Source organism: Manis javanica, chromosome 1, assembly GCF_040802235.1.
Source record: "Manis javanica isolate MJ-LG chromosome 1, MJ_LKY, whole genome shotgun sequence".
In the NCBI taxonomy this organism is placed as follows: Eukaryota; Metazoa; Chordata; class Mammalia; order Pholidota; family Manidae; genus Manis; species Manis javanica.
Window position 1 is genome coordinate 89,816,572 of NC_133156.1, and position 23,672 is coordinate 89,840,243.

General features: G+C 39.6%; 2 protein-coding genes across 3 annotated transcripts in view; one reads left to right on the plus strand and one right to left on the minus strand.

The window, feature by feature from the left end:
• Positions 1-838: 838 nt before the first annotated feature.
• On the minus strand, positions 839-14,979 carry LOC108398418 (S-methylmethionine--homocysteine S-methyltransferase BHMT2). Of its 2 annotated transcripts, none has more exons than XM_017662405.3 (8): positions 14,794-14,979; positions 10,208-10,340; positions 8,537-8,628; positions 7,431-7,622; positions 5,728-5,875; positions 5,320-5,502; positions 4,855-5,083; positions 839-1,803 (listed from the first exon to the last, which is right to left on the minus strand). In XM_017662405.3, exons 1-8 carry the CDS (start codon positions 14,977-14,979, stop codon positions 1,722-1,724), a joined length of 1,245 nt encoding a protein of 414 aa, XP_017517894.3. In that variant the 3' UTR covers positions 839-1,721. The 2 variants fall into 2 exon arrangements, with proteins under 2 accessions (XP_017517894.3, XP_073090846.1); XM_073234745.1 differs by lacking the exon at positions 14,794-14,979 and adding an exon at positions 14,008-14,250.
• The window catches only part of DMGDH (dimethylglycine dehydrogenase), a 79,471-nt gene continuing 70,744 nt past the window's right edge, over positions 14,946-23,672 (plus strand). The window contains exons 1-2 of the mRNA XM_037000059.2: positions 14,946-15,078; positions 15,862-16,036. Of these exons, the coding sequence (XP_036855954.2) occupies positions 14,978-15,078; positions 15,862-16,036 (276 nt within the window). The 5' untranslated portion in view covers positions 14,946-14,977. The remainder of the gene's footprint in view (positions 15,079-15,861; positions 16,037-23,672) is intronic.

Genomic DNA, 23,672 nt, shown 5'->3' on the forward strand with positions numbered 1-23,672 from the left:
CTATCATATGAAAGAAACCATAAAATTTGTTCTATGGTTGCTCAGAGTCTAATATTTGGGCCAATGGGTGAAAGTTGTTGATAAAACATTTCTGGTTAATATGTGGAATAACTCTGAAAGAATGAGATGTATCATAAAAAAGAATAAGTAATCTTGAGAGGTAGTGAGCTCTTCAAAAGGTGCAAACAGAGACTGGTGGCCCTGGTTGGGGATGTTGGCAAAGATGTACAGGCACTTACATTGTGGTTTGGACTGATCATCCTCAAGGACCACTATAGCCTTGAGATGATTGTAAATGATTGACTCTCTAATTTCCAACAGGGTGAGACTGTATATTATGGGTGAAGTAGCAACATTTAATGAGTTCGAGGTTGTCTACAGAAACAAGCATGCCAGGATTAAAGGGTTGATTCATATTAAGCAAAGCCGATAAAAATACATGAAACTTTGCAACAGAAAAATTTGGATAGACTCTGATAAATGCAGTAGCTGTGTACCTGACAGAGGTGGTATAGCATAGTGGTTGTGAACATGGATTCCAGAGCCAGACATGTGGATTCAAATCCCAGTCCCACCATTTACTAATTGTGTAGCTCAGGCAGGTTGCCTAGACTCTTCACACCCTAGTTCCCTCGTATACAAACTGTGTTAAACAGACTATCTCATTCTTTTATTCCTGTGAGGGTCAAATAAGTATCTATATATCTATATATGTATATATCTACCTACCTATCATCTGTCTATCAAAGAGAGAAGCAAGAGCCTGGAACATAAGTAATAAATATTTGTTATCATTATTCCAAAGAGTCTATAACATTTTAAATATTCAAAAACTATAAAGGGTAAATTATTTTTAATTTTATTGTCAAAATTGATACATTGTTTTGAAAAAACAGAAATTGGCCCATAGCAAGTAACACAAACATAAGTCAAAAAAATATAAGATTGAAATAAATTTGAATTTTGGCTTTTAAAAAGGTGTTCTAAAACTGTTTTTACTTATTTTAAACAATCAACAATAAACATTTCATTGAGCATCTATTATTATGCCTAGCACAGTGCTAAATACTTTAAGGAAATATGCAAGAAGCACAGCACATGGTCCTTTTTCTTTAATAGTTTATAATCTAGCTATTTGTGACTGTAAAGATACATTTTAAAAAATTCTAGGACCTAATGCCTTTAAGTAAAATCATCTTGGAAGTAATACTTTGGAGGTTATACACTTATTTCAATAATTTTGCCATTGCTCAAAACATTTTTTGTATCTCTTCTTTTCGGATTGCCTTTGGAGTTACACAAATCACTTAAAAGCAGATTCATTACTTTAGTTTAGAATGCTCCATCTTCCACAAGCACCTTCTTAGTTACCTGAATTAATCACTAGGTTTGGTGCACAGTGACTTCTGGTTATTTTTAAAACTCGAACTCACCCTAAATGACAAGTTTTGCTATCCCTGATGAACTTCAAAAGAATGTACTGCAGCATTTCTGGACGGCAAGGACAAGGGGTCTTTGTAAGCATCTCTGCCTCGCCAGCACCCAGCTCATGCTTCCTTGCAGCGGAAGTGCAACCCTCATCTCGGGGACTGAGCTGCAGGGCCTGCAGCCTGCTCACTGGAGATGTCAGGGTGGGCTGCAGATAAAGGCAATGCATCCAGATGCGGTTTGTGGGGGATTTCCTTCTGTTCTGTTGTTTCAGTGTTTTCCTTCACTGCTTCTTAGATGTCTGGTTTTGACAGTGAAGGACAGAAAGGTCTGCCTGAAGCTGGCAGCAGATTCTCCCAATACTCTCTTCTAGCCCTGTGTTTTAAAGAGTAGTAAATTAATTAAAAGATTCATATCTATTTTATTAGTCCAATATGTTATATGTATTTATATATGTTAAGTGTGTATACACACACACACACATATGTATTTGTCAAATTCATGTAAGCTTGGTGGATGATCAGGTTAGTGTAAAACTTCAGTTTCAACATATAGACTGGAACTTCAACATATAGACTGAAAAACTATGTCGTATCCATTAATGCCCAGGTCTTTCTCACATTTCTATCCTCGATAATAATCATTGAGTTTCATACCACCTCTTGGAAAAAAACACTGTCTTCAAATTTTACATGTTTTTGTGAATTACATTATTCTGAAATTTCTAGCCAGGTCCTTCTAGTCCTAGTCAATATTTCAATGTAATGACAAATATGTAAAGATGGTTTTTATTATAATGAGACAAAGTATAATTCTTCAAAAGTAACCAAAACGAAATACAAATTACTTTGTCAGAATTTGTTCTGTTTTTAGACAAAGAAAGAAGAGTACAAAGGTCCTTGGGCACAGGATTTTGTGTTAATATATTTTTATAGTTTTTTCCACTTAACTTACAAAACAATGAATTAGTATTTTTGGATGATGAAAATGTCAGAAATCTGGGGTGTCTAAAGTTTTCTGTGTAATCTCAAATCTTTATAGACATCAATATGTTTGGGAGTTCAGGATGTAAGAAATATCTGGCTTTATTCTACAGAATAATGTTTTATCTCTAATTGTAATTAAATTTTAAAGATCCCTAGATAATAATTAAAATTAGCCATTTCTCCCTTATTTGAACTATTTTAATCATCACCAAAGTATGCTCTCCTCACTTTTTAATTATACTTATATTAAGTACTTTTTTCTAAGTATGATACTTAAAAAATCCATCTTCTCAGATAAATACCCATACTCCCTAGAAGAAATGTTTGGATAAATGATTTCTTGCCTACTTTTACAATCTAAATAAATTTATGTTAGGGAAGTTTTTACAGTTCAAAAATGAAGACTGTTCTAAATCCTACTGAAATGAATAAAGAGGTACAAAATGGGTTAAATACATAACAGCACTGAACAGAGAGGAGGAGACAACAGAGATTGTGACTCATTTCTAGAATATGGAAAGGGATGTCATTGTATAGAGAGAGGAGAGAGAGAGTCAGAGATAGTTAAAAACAGACCACTAATTCAAGGTCCCCACACACAGAAAAATGTCTTCAATCATAAAGTGACTGATAGTAACAAATTATGTTAATTTAGAAACTGGAAGACCTTTGAGAAGGTGAGGGCTTGTCATCCTTCCTTCAACAGTGAAAAAGGAAGTTAGTTAGAAGTTCCTAGGAAACCAAATGTTGTACAAAGACAGTCACAGTCCAAGTATGAAGCAAATTAAAATGTGATACAAATTTGGACTATGGATGAAACAGAAGAGAAGAGAATCAGTTTGACCTTGATGCTTGGAACATTCTCCTACAAGTGGTGCAAGTTTCTTCTTAAAATAGAATTATTTCTTTTCCCCATTGTTCCATGCTTACCTCTTGGTTCTGCAGTGAATGTTTAGAAAATGATCAGTGTGCTATGGTATGAGGCTGAAAATTTTGTTGGTGGCAACAAGATAAGTCAGAGATCAGGTATTAAAGTGAGTCTCAAGATGGACACTCTGCAGAAGTTTCAAGAGCCAGTCAGATGGTTCACCTGACTCTACACTGGAAAATTAGATCACAGGGACCAATGGGCCAGCTACTTTGTGAACAAAGAGAGTGCAGTTAAATTGGGTTCAGACCACAGCATCAATTTGTCTGCATGGAGGAAGGGTGAAAATTTCCTCTACTCAGTTTTGAACTTAGTAAGGGAGAGAGAATGCCAGCTTGGGAGTATTTAAAATCTGGGGTTACGTAGAATCATGGAGATCAGCCAGCCCCAGAGGATGTGGGTTTTTCTACTAGGGTGTCAGTCAGGTATTAACAATATATTCCCCTTCTTTCTCTCACTTTGAATCTGAAAAGATCTGAAACCATTGTTAGCAAGATGGGAAGGGAAGGTTGGAAGCATAAACCAGAGAAGATTAGGCTGGCCTCCCTAGTTTCCTGCCTATTAAAGGTACTGCTGGAAAACAGAAGATTTAAGTTTAATGTGTTCCAAATTTTGATTTTACATGGAATTCAACAGTATTACTTACTGAATTAAGACTATCTTTCCTAAGTAAAGTGATCATGGGGATTTCTCTTGCCTAAGAGTACCCCAATAATCCCTGGGGCATGTCAGTATTTTCAAACAGAGGAAAGAATCCACCCACTGAGCAGGTTTAAAGAGACAGAGGGAGACAAAAATACAGTTGCTTTCTGATTCTATTTAACGAGTCTGCTTTTTTAATATGCTATTTAATGAGTCTGCTTGTTTAATATGACAATTATAATAATACTATGAATGTTATCTGCTAGTTTTATATTTCTATAATAAACCTAAAGACAAAGCTTGGAGGACTTAATTATCATTACAGAGCAGAACAAAATGATTATAAACCTTGATGGTGTAAAAGTTAAGGGCATAAATTAAAGAAGCCATGAGGGATATAGGAAGGAAAAATAGGGGAATCAGAGGGAGTTAATTCTTATTTTCCAGAGAGTATAATGGAGAGATACTACCTTATATTGATTGATGAAGAAATAGGTGTTTAAATGAAATTCAAACTTACAAAGATAACCTACAGAAGAAATAAAAATGTATAAGTCAAAATTGGTAAAAGGAGAATAGGTAGAAAAGAGGAGTATTATGTGATTTAAATGCCTCAGCTTTCATAAAGGGTTATCAGTAAGTATTGCTTAAAAGTGATAAGCAACAGAAGTACAAGACTTCAAAACACAAATAGAAAACAGGTCATTACCTCTGGGAATGGAACTGGTATGTGGGGGGGCAACTTGTACTTTTCATTTTATACACTTTTATACCTTTTGAATTTTTACTGCCATGTGTATGTATAGTGTTCATAACAGTAAACGAGATGAGATTAGAGGAAAATAATAACGTTCATTTAAAATTTCCTACCTGGCTCTAATCCAGGGTTTGGTGTGCATATTGAGACTACTTCCCCATCTACCATGTTTTTCTGAAGCTGGTGGCAAAAAGCCCCTTTCTGGGACCAACTCCTCGGCAATTGCCCTGATGTGATAGGGCTCAAATCCACAGCAACCGCCAATGTACCTGACCCCCAGGTTGTAGGCCTCTCGGGCATATTTTTGAATATCCCATCTGGTTACAACTCTGGCCTCCAGTCCTGTAACACAATAATGACAGCATTTCTGTTATGGTCCCCATTTTCAAATGTTAGATGCTCTAATGGCATTTTTTAAAATAATTATGCTTTCTTCAGATAGCTCATTTAGGTTATTGGATGTTTTTGTCTTATGCAGTCTCACATTGTAAGGCTGTACCATAGTTATTAATTATAGCTGTTTTGCATTTTGTCATGATGAGAAAGCACAAGGACCTCCAACCTGAGCCTGAGCATACCAAAGGGATATTCTGGGAGATCCACAAAGCCGCCTTTGCCGCAGTCAGGCGTGTGGAACCCCAGGGACTGCACCATCAGATGTGCTTCTAGCCCAGCGGCCCACAGGCCCTCCTTCATGAGCTTCATTGTCCTCAAGCTGGTTTCTGGCCCAAATCGGCAGTTCACGCCCACGATCGTAGCCCCTATGCAAAGAAATAAAGACCTCTTCATTTTACTTATTCATTTGCTTATTTTACTTTTTGATAGTTGGAAGGTGCCTTGGAAATTAGCTCTCCCACTCCACCTCCCAAGGTAACCGATTCCAGTTAATTCTTTTATTTCTGAATTGCTCTCACAATAGTAAGCAACTTTTGTTAAATTTCACAAAGAATAACTGAATTGTTTATCACGTTATGGTTCCAAATTACCTGCCTTCACCAGCTTAACAGCACAGTCTCCAGGTGTCACATCATGCATGTCTCCCTCTGGGCCTATGCACATGGTAGCTGCCACTGGTTTACCCGATTCTTTCAAGACTTCCACAGCCCACACTGCTTCCTCAGCATGCTCAAAATACTAAGAGAGATTTCACTTTTTCTATTGGTCCAAATATAAAGCAGGTTTTGAGTGATAGAATGCAAATGTTGCAAAAAATTACCAAGTATGTATAATATGTGGTAAAACTTGCTAAGGAATGTGTCTCTGTCAGACTGACTAAAGGATCACTTTCTGAGTGTTTTAATTTCTTTAGCAAAGATAGATTTCATTCAGAGGTCATTGATTCAGTGAGATGATGTTGCTAAAAAAAACAAAAAACATACCAAAAACCCACAAAGGTTTTTTAAAGTAATTGAGTATTTAAATTCATAATTTTGAAGGAACAAACGTTTTACTGGTAAATTTTGGACTCATCTTTTATGGACCTGGGGTAATCTCTGAAAAAGTGAGTATTTTATCATGCTTTATACTTCAAAGTTCTTTTATATTCACTTGTAGTTAGATATTCATAAGTGCTCCATGAAATAGGAAGAAATACGATTATTTCCCCAGATGGGAACACTGAGAAACAGAGTAGCAAGGAATAGCTACTGAGTTTCTTTGCTGATGGTGGGCAGGACAGCTTGTGTGATAAACCCATGGCCTTTGCAGGGGTACCTGCCAGGAACCGCCTTAAGTGCCACAGTCAAAAAGCTGAACTTAGGTAAGTGGAGAAAAGTCAGCAGAAATCTCCGTTTCTTCCTTCTTAACTTAAAAACAGATTCTGCTGAAGCAATGTGTGAAGAATGACAGAGATTGTCAAAAGCAAGGTTCTTAAGACCCAAACTTGAGTTCCCATTCAGCTCGGAGAACACACGGGAGAGTTTGTGCTCCTGTTCCCAAATGGGTTAGTCTGGGGCCTGAGCCTTGGGAGAGCTGCGAAGCAAGGTGCCCATGCGTTCAGTAGAGGGACTGGGGAAATACCGGTTGGGGGGCTGTTGTCCTTGTTGGGGGTAAAGACTTAGGTTGAGAGCTTAACTACAGGTGACAGCAACTGTGATGGGAAATGGAGAACAAGGGGTTTTTAATTTTTGGAGGTGGAAGGAAGAGAATGTTCTGCGCCTTCATGTCCAATCAGTGACCAATTCTTACTTCAAAATTTCACCCACGTGTTTTGGCATGAGTGAAAGCAGAGATGGGAGAGGGCAAAGCATGTTCGGAGGAGGACAGGAAACTACACGGCACCGAGTGTTCCTGGGGGGGCCTGGATCACCTGGGCAGTCACCTACCTCCCTTCCAGCCTCTATTCCCTACACACATCCTTGCCTCTCCCCTCAGCAAGGATGTTCCCTGGATCACCCTCCTCTCACTCCATACTGGAGGGGCCTCTGAGAAGCAGCTGCTACAGCCACTGAGAAGAAAACCAAAGGCTATAGTTAGAACTCTCCTGGGTCTGTCCTTTGCCTTTACAGGGAACCTAGTGTACAAATGAGAGAATGTTGGCCTTGACTGTGGTGCACTTACATAAACCTTTGATCCTCTACACGGAGGAAATGAAGGTATAAAGCAGTCCAATAACCTCATGAAAGTTGAAGACCATGCAGTTACATTTGTCAAAATAAAATCAATCCCTTCTCTGTGACACTAGGCATACCTCTGCAATCAAGAAGTCCACATTTTTCCTGGCAAAAACCTCTAGCTGTAGTTGAAAAAGCTTTTTAATTCGTGCTTCATCCTTGTGGTGTTTGTACATTGATGTCTGGCAGAGCCCCCCTGCTACCAAAGCATCCCCTTCGCCAGCCACTTCTCTGGCAAGGTCACAGGCTGCAGCATTGACATATTTCCACTGAGGTTAGAAAGCAAGAGTTCAGATGGTGAGCTTGGCATTTTAAAGGTAAAATATAATACAAGAAAGGGGGCAATGAGCAAGTAAGGTGAGCACAAGTTGCTGTTTTAAACAGCAATTAGAGAAGACCAGCTGTGTTGGCTACCGTTTGCTTTACTACCAGTGTTTTTACCACTATTGTACTTAATACACTAGATTTTAGTATATGCTTGCTTGTTTGCTTCCCATACTTGACTGTGAGCCACTTCAGAATAGGGTCTGGTCCTTTGTATCATCTTTGTACTGAGCATAGAGAAAGGACTATAACAGGTATTCAGTAAATGTTGGTTGGTTGAATGACTAAATGTGTATTAACATTTGTGAGTATTAACACCCTCATTTACAGAATATCTCACAATAATTCTACATTCTTCTCATTTTTCTTAACACCCTTCTGTGTTTAAGCATAGTTATCTCCATTTTGCACAGAGCAAACCAATGCTTCATGTAGTTAAGTGTTTTGTACAAAGTCATACAGCCAATAAGTGGGACAGTTGCGTATTAAACCCAATTCTTGTCATTCCTAGTTCAGTGCTGTATTTCTAAGACCACCCTGTCACCATATGGACAAGTCAGAAAAGAAGAATGTGAAAAGGGCATCTATTAAATGTTCTTTCTCTACAAAAAAAATAGCACAGGAGGATAACTGTCCTTCTAATTGCCTAGCCTTTACAGTCCTATTCTCTTGTATTTCCCTACCTAAAAAGACAGAAAAGCACATTTGTGTAGAATACATACATTAATATTTTATGTGGAGTTTGTAATAACATGTAAGTAACACATTAGGTCAATTCCATAGCTTCCCATCCAGGGGTTGTTTTTATTATAGATGATCCCTGACCCCTCCCACCACATGCCCACACATTACAGCTTACCTTGCTCTCCATATTGTCCTCACTGGCAGAAAAGGTGAAAGTCTGCATGACATTTGATCCTGCTCTCAAGAATTCCATGTGAAGCTGACGAACTACAAAGTAGTTGTTTTTTTAATTGAAATCAAAAAATTAAAATCACAGAAGCTAGTATTTTCAGCTGCAGTAGCTTTTGGACTCACATCTCTTTCAATCAGACACAATTTAAGACCTAGTACTTATAAAAAATTGCAGATTAAGGGTCAGTAGAGTTCAAGGACAGGACGTGGCAGAGACCATACCAAACTGGAGCTGTTTAGAGTAGCCTCATATTGTCCTGCTGATGAGCCATAACTGGGCCGGCGCAGTCACATGCAGAAGTTAAATTGGTTGGCCGAGGGTCCCTTGGTCTCTTGGTCTAGAGAGAGTTTATTCATCTGCCAGTGACATGAAGGATGTAGTTGGTCTACTTACAGTCAGCACTGGAGAGCACTCTAAGTAGAGTCAGGATATTCTTGTGGTGGACAGAATGTAAATGGGTGGCACCACATGAAATTGATTCCATAGCAAGCAGCTAGGGAGATGCAGTCAGAGAGCTTTCCCTGGCTATCAGAAAAATCCTTCCTCTCTTTTCATCTCCCCTCCACACAATCTTTATCCTTGCTATTTCAGCACATTCCTTCCTGATTTAGCAAAAATGGTCTTGTAAAATTAAGAACAAGTTCTTCTTGGATGAGATAAAAACTTCCTACTAAGCACCAGAGAAACAAAACTCCGTCTTGCCATATAACTCTAGTGCGTCTGATGAAACAGTAATAATGGCCATTGGGTTCTTATGATATGCTGGGCATTTCATACAGGTTAACTCACGAGTCCTCATGACAAGCCCATGTCATGCCCTCTTGTGACAGATGAAGAAACTGACCTTTGGAGGAGTCAAACTATTTGCCCAAGGTCACACAGTCAGTCAGTGGGAGAACCAAGACAAGATCCCAGGTTTCTGGGATACACTGTGCAGATAGGAATAAAACAGAGTGAATCAAAAGTCCCATTTCCAACTTGCATCCTGTTTCAACCATTTCATTCTTTGGCTTTATTTTCCACTTGAATATAGGACAGCAAACCCAAAAGTGAGTAAGAATAGAATTAAAGTTCCAATGTGATGTACTAACCAATCCCGTCACAGTTTCTACTTCTAACTGTTTTTTTCAGCCAGGAGGATGATGCAAAACTGTATTTATTTATTCATCTTCCGTGTCCCCAACAGAACTGGCTGTCTATTGTCTATGCTCTGTTAAGCTGCTGGTTACCATTAATCATCCTTACCAAACACACTGTTATAATATAATATGCAAATTAGCCAGAAGGATGACTGTGAAGCAATAAGAGTTTTACTACTTTATGGAAACTCTTGAATATCTATGAGGTAACTATTCATGGAACCAATATTAAGATGTATATTTTAGCATCCCTGGACATGAAGATGCGTGGTGAGGAGGGGAGGGGAGAGAGAGGGAAAGGCCATTTTTTTCTATATGCTTCAGCCATGTACTTGTCACTGTCTCTGCATCTTAGCAATTTGGCAAGTGAAACAGTCCTTATAACACTACCTATTATATAGGTAAAGACCTTCTCCCAGTCATATTTAAGCAAAATGTCACTCTATAAACACTCGTGGGGGACGCTGGCACTGACCTGCATTTGGATGTTCCAGTACTGCTTCTGGAGTCCAGAGCCCAGCCTTCACGTAGCCCCTCTTCTCCAGAGTTATGAGAAAGCTGCCATCTCCAACTACAACCTCCCCACTATCCAGACGCTCCAAAATACCCTGAAGAAAAGGAAGGAAAAAAATCACTTAAGACTTTCTTTTTTCATAAAAGTATTACTAATTTTAGGAAAGATGGTTCTGTGTTCTTACAGCTCCAGTTCTGTTAAAATCATCAGTGTCTAAGAGTATTTCAGAAAGATTGCATATACTATATTTCTAAAACAATCTATGTGCTTATTTTGTGTAAAGTGCTGTGACTGCTTTTTTCTCAAATACCGTTTAACTGAGTCAAATTATAGTGAAAGTGCTGATTCCATGATAATTATTTTGTTTTTTTCAACATGTTTGTGGAAGACACTGCTAGTTGCCTAACTAATAAACATTTTCTCTCTTCTCCTTTGCTAATGTATTTTGTCTGGGGAGACAACATCTCCAAGCAAGAAAAAAAAATCATGCTCCCTTGCTGCCAGGGGTGGCCATGTAACACCCAGTGCCGGCCATTGAGACCCAGGTGGAAGTCCGTTGAACATTAGGAAAGCTTTGCTTTTCTGATAGAGCTGCTCACTCCCTCCCATCTTGACACCCTTTCTACTTGCTGACTGGATTGTCAACATAAGCCCTGGATACTGCAGTCATCTCACAGCCACGCCTTTGAAAGCAACACATTAAGGCTGATAACAACAGCTTGGTCTGGTGTCTTAATAACCATCTTAGATTAGCTGCAGCAGCCATGGACTGCTTGACCTTGTTAGGTAAAAAAACAAAACAAAACCTTTTTTTGTGTGTAAACCACTGAACATAATCTTAATGGATACAATGTTTCACCATCATGCCCTACATTTTCCAGCCTGTTCATGTACATATTAGCATTTGGTACTCCCAACAACTCTGTGAGCCAGGCAGGGAAGACAGCTTTTACTCCCATTTTTTAAATGAGGAAACGGTTTCAGAGAGGCTGAGTGACTTGCCCAAGATCACAGAGCAAAGTAAGTAAAAAAACAGACTTTAGATCTTCTAAATTCCTAATCTTGTCTCTTTCTGTTTTACCATCTTTCTATTCAGTCCATGCATAACTTGAAAAAGTTTGCATCCAGACCAGTTATCCAAGGCTTACAGTTTCCATTAAAATACGCCTCCCCGAAAACCTGCACGGCTCATCCCCTCACGTCCTTCAGGGTTTTGGTCCAGAGCCACCTTTTCAACGAGGACTTCCATGATCATCCTATAAAAAACTGCAAACACTTCCCATGGCGATCCCTATGCCTTTTGTACAGAAGGCTCAGTTGAAGATATAATGTTTTATTGAAAATACAAAGCCCATTTATTTCTGCCCTGCCTACAGCTGGACACAGAGACATGACTGAAAGTGGGGGGGCAGGGGAAGCATCCAGTTGCCCCTTCTAACCAGTCACATCTGCAATCCAGGGAGGTGCATTAGGAGCTGCTCTGCAGGCTAAGTACCAGGCCACTAAATCCACAACTTCTCTATTTTTCTATGGAGAAAAGAGAACGGAACACAGCTGTGTTAGCTGTGCTAACCATAAATGCTATTTTGACAGAGAGGCCTCCCGACTCTGGTTATTTTTCTATATTTTGTATCTAAAGGTGAATTTTAGCTGAATGTGGAAGAAATGTTAATATTTACAATTCTCACCTATTTCTCTACTCCCTCTATAAAATGCAATTTGTTCTTTTCATTTGGTACATTTGAAATATAAAAAAGAACTTAAGCTTTAAACTTTCATTGAGACCTTCCTACGTGCCAGGTACAGTTCTAGTAAGAGGGATAAACATTGGAATAAGACAGAGTTACTGCCCTCAAGAAGTTCAAAGTTTAGTCACCTTGAGGAAAGCCAAAGTCAACAATCATCACAATACAATGTAATAAATACTGCAGAGGAATGCAGAAGAATCCGAGATACAGGCATCTGTATAAAAGCTTATCCTGAAAATCTAACACACTTCTATTCAAAGTCATCCATGTTAACATTCAAACTTAATAGAACACATCAAATTTAATAGTACACATTCCAGAGGGGAAAAACATTGGCATACAACTGGGGTATTACAAGTTAGTATCTTAACTCCTGAATTCAATCCATCGCAGGGTTACACCAAATATATCTATTTAACACGTCTCATACATGTCACTCCTATCCTCACTGCTCCTGGATTACTGAAATGGTCTCCAACTCACTCCAGCCCACCCTATTCTATCTTTCATCACTGCCAGAACAAAGCCTTGCCTGACCTACTCTTATTTGTGATTACCTCCTCTCCTGTGTCCTGCTTAAGTTCGAACACCCTCTGTTCCTGCATCCGTCACCTAGACTGCAGTATCTGGTTACCTACCTGTCACCTGTGTTTGGCTGTAAGATTCTTGAGGTTCAGGTGACATATCTCACTGGTCTGTATCACTACCACTTCATACAGCATCAAACAAAAAGTAGGCCCTTAATACACTATGCCGAATTAGCAGGAAGACAAGACTGTTTTGAAAATGTCATATGTCTCACATGTGCTACAATACAAGCTTTGTCTTGAGGAGTTAAAAAAAAAGGGGCACTCTTTAACAAAATTAACAAGGGTTTTAAGAAAATTATAGTGCATAGTTTGTGTCTTTATGATACCAAATAAAGGTAAGACATTTGATCTGTTGTCTGGATGTTTGTCCAACATTTAAAATTTTGCCAGTTTTCTGAGCAGCCATTAGAAAAGAACTAAATGATCAAGATTTAAATTCAGTGCATGCTTCAGCCCTTTCTTCACTGCTATACTTAACACCTCAGTTAATTACTACACCAGTATGATCTAAAGACAGTGCTTGAGTGACAGAGGACTGTGTAAAATAAAGAGCAATGTAAATTAATTTGCAGTACATTCATATTTTCATTTCATCCTCCTTTTCAGTTTGGCAGTGAACCTGCCTCTGATCTGGTAATGAGCTCTGAGAGGCACTTATTCCCCCCTTTTGCAGATAACAGCATCTAGATCTCTGGATTCAAGATGTGGCCACTACTATTCATACACAGAGGAGCAGACCAACTTTACCCTGTGGCAGGAGGCTGCCAGAGATCCAGTCTGCCTAAAATATCTTCCCGTCTGCCTTAAATGCCACCAGGGCTGTTCTTTGAAATTAACGAAGCAAGTGGAAGTGTGGCCTGTGGCAATTAAATGAATTCTTGAAATGTACCTGTTAGCTAACAAAAGAGGTGAGATTAGCTTCCCACTAACATGGATTATATGATAGATTGCATATTTTTGATGTGTATTATATGATGGATAGCATATTTTTAAAAACTTAAGAAATAACAAGATCTGTAAATAAAAGTGAAACATAGTATTACAGAAAGTTTAGGGAAAGCAGCACAATATTCTTTGCTTATCTTTTTATTAAGCTCATTTTCTTCAATGCCCATATTTTACTTTTATAATCAGAAAAACATATCCAAAAACATGTTTTTGTTGTTTTTAAACCCATATTCCACATCTTATGTAACTATTGCCATTACTTTATCCTTCCTTACAGTGTGTATATAAATGTTTTTACATAGTTGGGGTCACTCTGTGATACATCTCCTTTTGTAACTTGAAGCACTTTGCCTAATAACTTACTGAGTGGATGAACTTTAACACAGGGAACCTACCATTCTTGGCATCTTGTTGTTCCTAACTTTTTAGTATATATCAGTCATTTCCTTGTGTATATTGCCCCTTTATTCCTCACCTTCTCTTCTGAATGACGGGGCACAGGTGGCTTGTTCTGAGTGGCCTTGGGGACATCTTGCATCCAAGTTTGCGCCCTTCCTAATTTTGTTTTGTCACCCTTTCTTCCCACCACGTACATAACCCGCATAGAAATAGGGTGACAATGCCGACAGCTGGCGAGCGGATCGGGGAAAGGGACGGAGAGGAGGAGCCTGGAGACCCGGGCTGCCCGGTGGGGCGAGGCGGAGAGCCTCCCGCGCACCCCACCCGGACCCCCACCTTGGGTCTGGAAGCGTGAGCGCCCGGGACTCCTTTCAGGCCAGCCTGAGGCCCGCAGGGCCCGCTGCCGCCCTTCCCCAAACAGGAGGGAAGCAGCTCTGGGGCGGCTCAGCCGAAGCCCTGCGGGTAGAAAATGTGAGCGCAGCCTCTGCCTCCGAAGCCAGACTTCAAATCGCCGATGCACCCTGGACTTGGATGGGTGGCCCCGAGCTGGTCGACTGGCTCTCTGAGCCTCAGTCTCCTCACTGTAAAAACGGGATAATAATTGCAAAGAGGAAATGATTTGTGTAGAGTTCTCTGCGCACTGCTGGGCACCGCCTCAGGGCTCAATAAATGTCACCCGAGTGTTATCTAATCCTCACACCAATGCAGTCTCCTCATCCCCGGCAACTCGCCGTCGGGGAAACCGAGGCCCTGGGCCGTCCAGGTGCCCTGGCGCGGCCGCAGAGTTCAGCCGAGGTGGGATTTGGGGTGGGCGCCCCGCCGCCTGGAGGGCCGAGCGCCTCGCGGGCTCCCGGAAACTCACCTTCCGGGCCCCGGGGCCTCGGGCCGCTGCCATCCCGCCGCGGCTGTGAGGGCGCCGGGTCCGGGGAGCGCGCAGGCCCAGGAGCCCGCCCCTCGCCGGGGGAGGGTCCCACCGCCACCCGCGTCGGCCGCAGGCTGTCGGCCGGCCTCGGAGCAGGTGCCCGCGCCCAGGGCTCGGCCTCGCCATGCTCCGCCCGGGCGCGCAGCGGCTGCGGGGCCTCACGCTGCCGAGCCTCCCGCTGCGGGCCTGCCCGGGCCGCCCGCGCTCCGGCTGCGGCCGCCGGAGGTGAGTGGGGCCGGGCCTGCTCCGAGGCTCGCGGCGCGGGGCTGCGGGTGCGGGGAGCGAGGGCCGGAGGCAGTCTCCGGGTTAGGGGCGCCTCGGACCGAGAAATGGGCATTCGGATGACTTCATTTATTACACTTTCTTATACATGCACAAATGTACAGAGGGCAACCACCAAAGGGGTCGCAGTGCAGAGCCTCTCCTGCCTCACCCCATTCCTCCGTCGTGTTAACAGTGTCTGTTGTATATATCCAGAGACGGTCTATGTGTAAACAAACACAGGTGTGTATATGTCATTTGCCTTGCAGCTTCCTTTTTCCAGTATGTCTTGGAGAAGCTCACAATCCAGCTAGGAAGACAGCCGTGCAAAGAAATAAGTTAAACCACTGAGCAATAATGATAATTAGAGAGGCATGTAGACGGTGAGAGGAAGTTAAGGGAAGAAGTGCATTTTACTCCCTCTCTCTTCGCCTGGGCAACACTGAAGGGAAGAAGTGATCCAAGATTTACAGATGCTGAACTTCATGATGATTATGGTTTTTCATGGTATAAAATGAGTGTGAGTGTGCTCTTTAAATAGACTAAGAAAAAATATTCTCTAAAGTCTTTGAGAAAAAGAAGTCACTCTTTCAATTAAGCTATGTTTGTTATCTGCACCAGAATTATATAGAATGGTGCACTAGGTGTTAAGTACCAAAGAAGCAAGAAGAAGCACGTTAGTCAGAAAAAAATATAGCTACCATACCCTACTAAAGCTACCGTTAAAAAAATTTTTTTTTCTTCCAGAGAGGAAAACCCTCCCTTGTCAGCAGAAACAAGATGGAAAGACAGAGCAGAAACAGTGATAATTGGAGGTGGCTGTGTTGGTGTGAGTTTGGCTTATCACCTGGCCAAAGCGGGGATGAAAGATGTGGTCCTCCTGGAGAAATCTGAGCTCACTGCTGGATCTACCTGGCACGCAGTAAGAAAAGCACCTCAGCACTGACACATGCACTGAACCGTGTACTAGTGCCATCAGCTTCCTTCCCATTCACAGTTGCACACTAGCTCTTTAGAGTGAGCTGGTTCCCAACAGTGTTAGCAAATGCAGTTGTAAATGTCACTGGTGTACTTCCAGGGCATAATTAACATCTGAGGTGTATCATCATCTCAAACATGTGCCTTTTGGATTGAAATCCTGGGTCTGCTATTTTCTACCCATGTGACTTTTGGGAAGTTGATGACGTTTCCATTCCCGGATGTGTAAAATGGGAATAGTAATAGTATCTACCTACTCAGGGGGTTGTGATGAAGACTGAGTTAATATATGTAAAGTTGTTAAACATGGTAAATGTTTAGTAGATGTTAGCTTTTGTATCGAAGGACACTGGCTGGGTGATCCTGAATATAGGCCCAAGACCTTTACCTCTTACTCCCTTCACTTGAGTTTAGCGGTCCTCTTACTTTTATTTATGTATGATTTTAATTCTGTGAGACAACAGCTTGGCCTTCATGAGGACCTAACTATGAGGGCTGAGAACATGTGACATAGCTTTCATGTAGTTTTAAATAAAACATACCACCAAGTAAATCTCAAATATTTAATGATATATATATATAATTGTCCTAGAGCTACACAATAATTGGTCTTAAACAGAAAGCTGTTCAGGTAAATGAAGTGACTGACACAGCTCTCATAACTGTTGGTACAGATTTCTTTTGGAGGAAGTTTGGGCAGTGACCCACCGCTGCTCATCGTCCCTTTCCATTGTTAGATTTCCTCTGCTGAGATAAGGGGGAATACTTCTTTTAGGAGCCATGTGATATCCAGACCTTCCCAAGGGATGGGGGTAGAGGGTCATACACTAAAGGGCTGCCTGCCTCCAGCTGAGTTTGGGGGAGATTATGACCCAGATTTTTGCCCAGGTTCCCAAGTGGTCACAGTCAGACCACACCTGCTGGTTGAACAGAGGTTCTTAGAAACACCGCCCCAAGCCCAGCTCCCCTCCTTTCTGTCCCCTCCCTCTTGCCCTGTCATCCATCCATCTGGGAGTCAGCCCACACACCTGGTCCTCCCTGAGTGTAATTTCTGAGTCTTCATGGGTGCACTTGCCTCTTGTTTCATCAGTTCTCCCTCCGCTTGCTTCCTCCTATCTGCAGGGAGGGGACTGGGAAGCCCCAGCACTCCTGTCTCTTCTCCACTCCCTGAACTAAACTCTCTATGTAGGCTTCATGTTCTCATGTGAGAGAAAGCCTTCATTTCTCCTATACCTCTACTATAACCTCTCCCTAATGGACATTCAGCCACCCTTTCAATATTTCCTGAGAGTCTACACTGTGTCAGGCCAGCACTGTTCCAGGAGGTGAGGACACAGCAGTGAACAAAACAAAGGCCCTGTGCTCATGGAGCCACAGCATGGTGGGGCAGATGGAGAGCACACAGGCAATGCCCAGAGCAAGTGGTGCCACGAGGAAGAGTGAAGCAGGGCAAAGGGATGAAGAAAGACGGAGGCAGAGGAGTCAAGAGACTACTTCACAAAAGTGACACATGAGCAGAGTTATTGAGGGGCCATGGGGCTGTCTGGGTAAGAGCATGTAGGAAAGGGAAATTCAGGCAAGTGGACATATCCTGAGAGAGAAGGCTTATACCCTTTTAATACTTTTGGATGGTTAAGAAGGGTGTATACCTTAATATTTTAATTATCTGCTCACTTACATTTGATTGTTTGGATGTGGCCTACATTTTAGAGTAGACTACTGGATTCCATGAATTACTACTTCTTAGATGTCCCATGAATTAAAAAAAAGTAACACACACTGAACCCAAGTTCTTTTCAAAAAAGTAGGCAAAGATGATAGCTTCTTGGTAAATATTGACTGTGTGAAATAATTTTTTCTAAAGCAAAGAGATATCAGAGTGAGTGGAAAAGGCACTATTCTGCCTTATGCACAAGGTATTATGTCATGGTTTATAAAATGAGATCAATGCAGTGTGACCTCAAGATGGACTCGGGCATCAGAAGCCAGGTTATTTGGCTCCCTAAGAAAAAAGGGAAAGAAGCTGATTCTAGGACTTTTTTCAAGTTAAGGAGGCCTCACTCTGAGGAGCAATCGGAAGAAATCCCACATATTAGAATTTTTAACACAGAACTATTTGGAGCAGATATGAGAATGTGGCAGATTGGGGAGCCAGATGAAGAGGCAGACTCCAAAAATAAAGGCAGCCTTATATACTCGAGATGAAACATGTCTGTAGAGTGCAGGAATCAGGTACTTAGGGAGGAAGGCAGAGCTTGCAAAGTGAATGTTAAAAATGGAGTCACAAATCCAAAAATCCTGAGGTTTTGCTATATTTCAATGAGACTGCTTTGTCAGCTCATGACGCTGCTCCTAATACAGAGCATTTCATGTGGGATGGAAGGAAAGGGGAGAGGATGGAGCAAGAAGCAGACTTGGAGCATGGGCCCCAGGAGAGTGCCCCCAGGGATGGTGCCAAGTGGGTGTCTTGGAGACTGAGAACTAAAGATGTAAAACAATCCATTTGGCATGTCAGAAGATGGTATTAGAACTTTCTATTCATTTTTATCATTTTTAGTCTAAAAATGTAAGACACAAATTAAGTTTTGCTAATCTTTATGTAGCTCTCACCTGTGATGTCTTCATTCTGTCATGACATATAGCAGGTCATGCCATAGGATATCATATAAATTATGAGTAATTTTATAGAAATGGGGCTTTAAATGATATAATTTGTGATTAAAGGAAGACAGAATGCCTTGAGGTTGTAGTACTACATGGAATTCTGTTGGTTATCTCATAACAATAATTAAAAGAGTTGTGGAACATATATATGAAAAAAAGTGGACCTTTACATACACTCACACTTCATACAAAAATTAACCCAAAATGTATCACAGATCTAAATAAAAATTCAAAACTATAATAATTTTAGAAGAAACCATAGGATAAAATTTACATGTCCTTCAGTTTGATGATGGGTTCTTGGAAGTATTAACACACAAGGAAAAATTGATAAACTGGATTTTATCAAAACAAAAGACTTTTGCTGTGCCAAAGACATGGTTTAGGGAATAAAAGGACAAATAAGCTGTAGAATGGGAGGAAATATTTGCAAATCACTTATCTGAGAGCTTGTGCTGAGAAAATTATATAAAGAATGCTCAAAACTTAACCATAAGAAAACAAACAATCCAAATGAAAAGTGGGCAAAAAACATGAACAGATGCTTCATTAAATAGGAAATAAAAATGGTAAATAATCATGTGAAAAGATGTTTAACATCATTAACCATTAAAGAAATGGGACTTTGAACTGCCAGGAGATACCACAATAAACCTATCATAATAGCTAAAATGCAAAATACTGCCAATATGAAGTGCTAACAAAGATACAGAGCAATGGGAACTCTTACAATGCAAGTGAGAATGCAAAATGATACAGCCATTCTGCCATCATTTTGGCAGTTTCTAATAAGATTAAATGTACATACAGTATATGACTAAGCAATCCCACTCTTAGGTATCCACTTGAGAGAAATAACTTATATTTACATAAAACCTGTTTGTGACTGTTTTAACAACTCTATACATAGTAGCTAAAAAATAGAAACTCAAATCTCTCTGAAATAGTGAATGGACAAATTGTAGTATCTCTATACAATAGAACACTAAGCAATAAAAAGGAACAAACTTTTGATACATGCAATAACTTGGATGAATCTTAGAAGCATTGTGTTGAAAGAAGCCAGTCCCATTTATACAATATTCTCAAAAAGACAAAACTGTAAAGATCAGATCAATGGTCACCAAGGGTTATGGGGTGGGTAAGGGGTGAATATTAAGGGATAATGGGAATTTCTTTGAGTGATGGAACTGTTCTATGTCTAGTTTATAGAGGTGGTTTCACTGTATGATAATGTAAAATAGCACTAAAAAATAATAGCATTGAAGAGCTAAAAACTACTAAATAAGCAAATGTATGTAAAGTTCATGTGTTTCTACTTTAATTGACCAACAGTGGGATTTCATGATAGTAGACCAAAAACAATATGTTCATCCTTTTTCTGATGAATAATACACACTTTTAATTTCACAATTTTATTTAAATTGAAGTTAAATTACATACAGAATAGGTTGCCAGATTTAGCAAATAAAGGAACCCAGTTAAATTTCCATTTCAAATAAACAATCATTTTTTAATACAGTCTGACCCCCACCCCCAGTCAAAACTTCATGTATATCTTTTAACTTGCCAAAAACTTAACTATCAATAGCCCATGTTGACCAGAAGCCTCAACACTAACATAATCAACACATATTTTTGTAATTATATTGTATACTATACTCTTACAACAAAGCTAGAAAAATTGTATTTTCTAATTGTCACATATCTCTGAAAGAAATTCCAATATATCTTTGGAAAAAGATCCACATATACATGGACTCATGCAGTTCAAACCTGTGTTGTTCAAGGGTCAACTGTATAAATATGTCCCGAATATTGAATGGGATATGCTTGTATTAAAAAAAAAACTTATCTAAAGTTCAATTTAACTGGTTATCCTATTTTATCTGGTAATCCTGGTACAGAAAAATGCACAGATCCTAAATCTATATACAATTGAATAAACTTCAGTAAATGTTAATACCTGTTAAAACCAACACCACTACCAAGAATCAGAATATTTCCCTTATCCCAGATTCCCTTCTATCCTCTTCCAGCCACTCTTCACTTTCTCCATAGGCAACCACTGTTTTCTTTTGATTAGTTTTGCCAGTTCCTAAGCTTCATATAAATAGAATTGTACTCTTTTGTGTTCTGGCTTCTTTGACTTAACATGTTTTTGAAATTCATTCATGTTGTGAGTCAATAGTTCATTCTGTTTTATTGCTAAATCATATTCCATTGTAAAACATACCACAACTTTTAAATCCATTCTCCTGTTGATGGACACATGGCTTGGTTCCTGTTTGGGACTAAGAGTGAATAAAGTTATGAACATCCATAAAAAAAAAAAAAGTTGTGAAACAAAGTTTTCATTTACAAAAGACCAAGTGTCCCAAACCTGGTGACCTTTGTAGTGATGCAAATAGTGGCCAGTCATTTCCACATAGTAGACACATATAGAAAAAATGAATACAGTCCTTTCAAAATATATTTTTGAATACTTTTTGAAATTTGTATTATTTCAAAAAAAATGAATATTATCCTTTCAAAGTAAAGATGATGGGACAGTAAGAAATAGCTGCTTTTTTGCAAAATAGTCCTGTTGGGAAGAGAGCATTTTGAAAAGGGATGGTTGGAAATGCTGGTGTCATTATTAGGTTTTCTGGCCAAAATGATATATATCACTTAGAGAAATTCATATATGCAAGAGAAAATTTTTTTAACCCACCTACATTTTTTTCCACATGAGGAGTTTCCATGGGATATATACCAGTTTACTTAAAATATAAAAATGCAGTACTTTCCAATTACCTTGTAATAATAACTGATGGGCAAGAGAACATGAAATATTAATAGTGAAATTTCAACCTAAACTTCTGTGTAGGAGGTGCTGGGATGAAGGTGGTGATGCCAAGATGCAGGATACAGCCAGGAGAGTGCCCTTCTCCCACTTAGATCTTTGTCTAAGGTGGCTGCTTCTGCTGTCACAGCCATTCAAACCAGTCTCAGAATAAAAGAAACCCAGAATCAGGCCTTCCAATTGCTGTTTTAATTCAATATTTGTATTTTAGTAATATAGTATATTAATCATATATCCCTTACTGAAATATTAATAAATAAGCTTAATATTCAAAAGCTTTTCTACACAGTAAATAAATTTTTAAATTTGGAAGCTTTTCAACACAGTCAGTAAAATGAAAATTATTTAAACTATTTAATGCATTTTGAGTTGTTTTTGTGTGTTTTATGATCTCCATTAGCATTAGCATTGCATATTTATATATATATATATCATGTGAAAATAAAGAAATATACAGGTTTATGGGATAGTTCAAACTTTTTTTCTGGATGTGACCACACAGAGCCACTGGGGTGAAGGATGTCTTGAGGTCACTTACTGGGCTTCTTAAGGCTATAGAAGCTCATGAAAGAGGAGGAAGGATTACTAAAGAGATAGGGAGAGCATCTCTAGTGTTCATAGATGATTTTCTACTCCATCATTCCTTTCATACTTATTGTTGGTCTACTGTAAGCAAGGAGAGCTTTCCCTTCTCCTTACTTATTTATTTATGTCAACAAGGATTCATAAATGCTTATTTTGTTGAAAGCATTTTAATTCTTAATGATTACTCATGTCTGTGTTTCATCTACCCCTTTTATCTTCTCTATCGACCATCATCATTTTCTTCCTTCAGTCAAAGGCAAGTCCTTTCCTTGTCCCCCTTGAAGATTTCTGTGACCTTGCATCTTCTCTTCTTTTACTTCTCTTAGTTGTTAGGTCATATGTTAGGTTATAAACATGTTCTTGATTTCATTGTTTCATGTATGAAAGTTTCATAACCTCAATCAGACTGTGAAATCTGGAAGTGAGGGTATATGATTTGTTCAGTAGGAATAGATATGCTATTTCAGTAAAGGTGACTAACTTGTCCTTGACCAGGAATTTCTAGAGGAGTTTGTTTCCTAAACAAAGTACACTGAGCTAAATATCTTGAATAATGATTTTATAGAAATGAACCCATGTGAGTTTTACAGGTGAGGAATCATTAACTTATAATTCTATGAAAATAGCTTATTGGGGTGAAGAAGAGGATTGATATACTATAGATATAACTTTCTGGTGTTCTGGCTTAACCCAGGCTAAGCTTGGAGAATCTTGAGGAATGAATGGTGAACAGAACCCTAGGCCAGTGCTCATGAATAACAATCTTCTCAACTGACAGGAGATACATGGAAAACAAAACTGAGTTCTCTAGCAGATGCCTGAAGGCCAGGGATTCTTTATTATTGGACTAGAAAAGTTCATATGCACACTAGATAACAAGCATCTAAAGGAGAATGGACTGTTTGAAAGCAAAAGCGCCCAATTTACAGTTCCATCAGGATGGGCTTGTGCTATGAGAAAACCTGAAAGCCGGGCCAGGGTTTTACTTAAAAACAATAAACAAAAAAATGAAACCCAGATGTGCCTATGTCCAAATGCTTCCATAAAGAATGATTGATGAACTTTAAGCGGGGTGGTTTTGAGTTTAGGAGAACCAAATGCCTCCCATCACCAGAGAAGAACCTTACAACTACCCCTGAACATATTTTATTTTGAACAGATTGTGTTCTGATGAGCTTTCCAGGATAAATTAGTGGCAAAATGGGGCCCCAAACACTTAATTAGGGGAATCTGCTTCATATAATTGCTTAGAATTTTTTGTCTGGATACTGCATTGCATCTGCCAGAGTTGATAAAAGGGATTTTGGCATGCTACAATGTAGATATTTTTTTCCGGACAGTAATTAAAAAGTATTTATACCACAACTATTTGTGGGATACAATCCTGCTCATCAAACAGGTTAAACTTTGACAAATCTCTGCTCACCAGTACCCAGACTCTAATTCTCAGGAATTCTCCAATTCTTAAAGTTTGGGAATTTCAGGA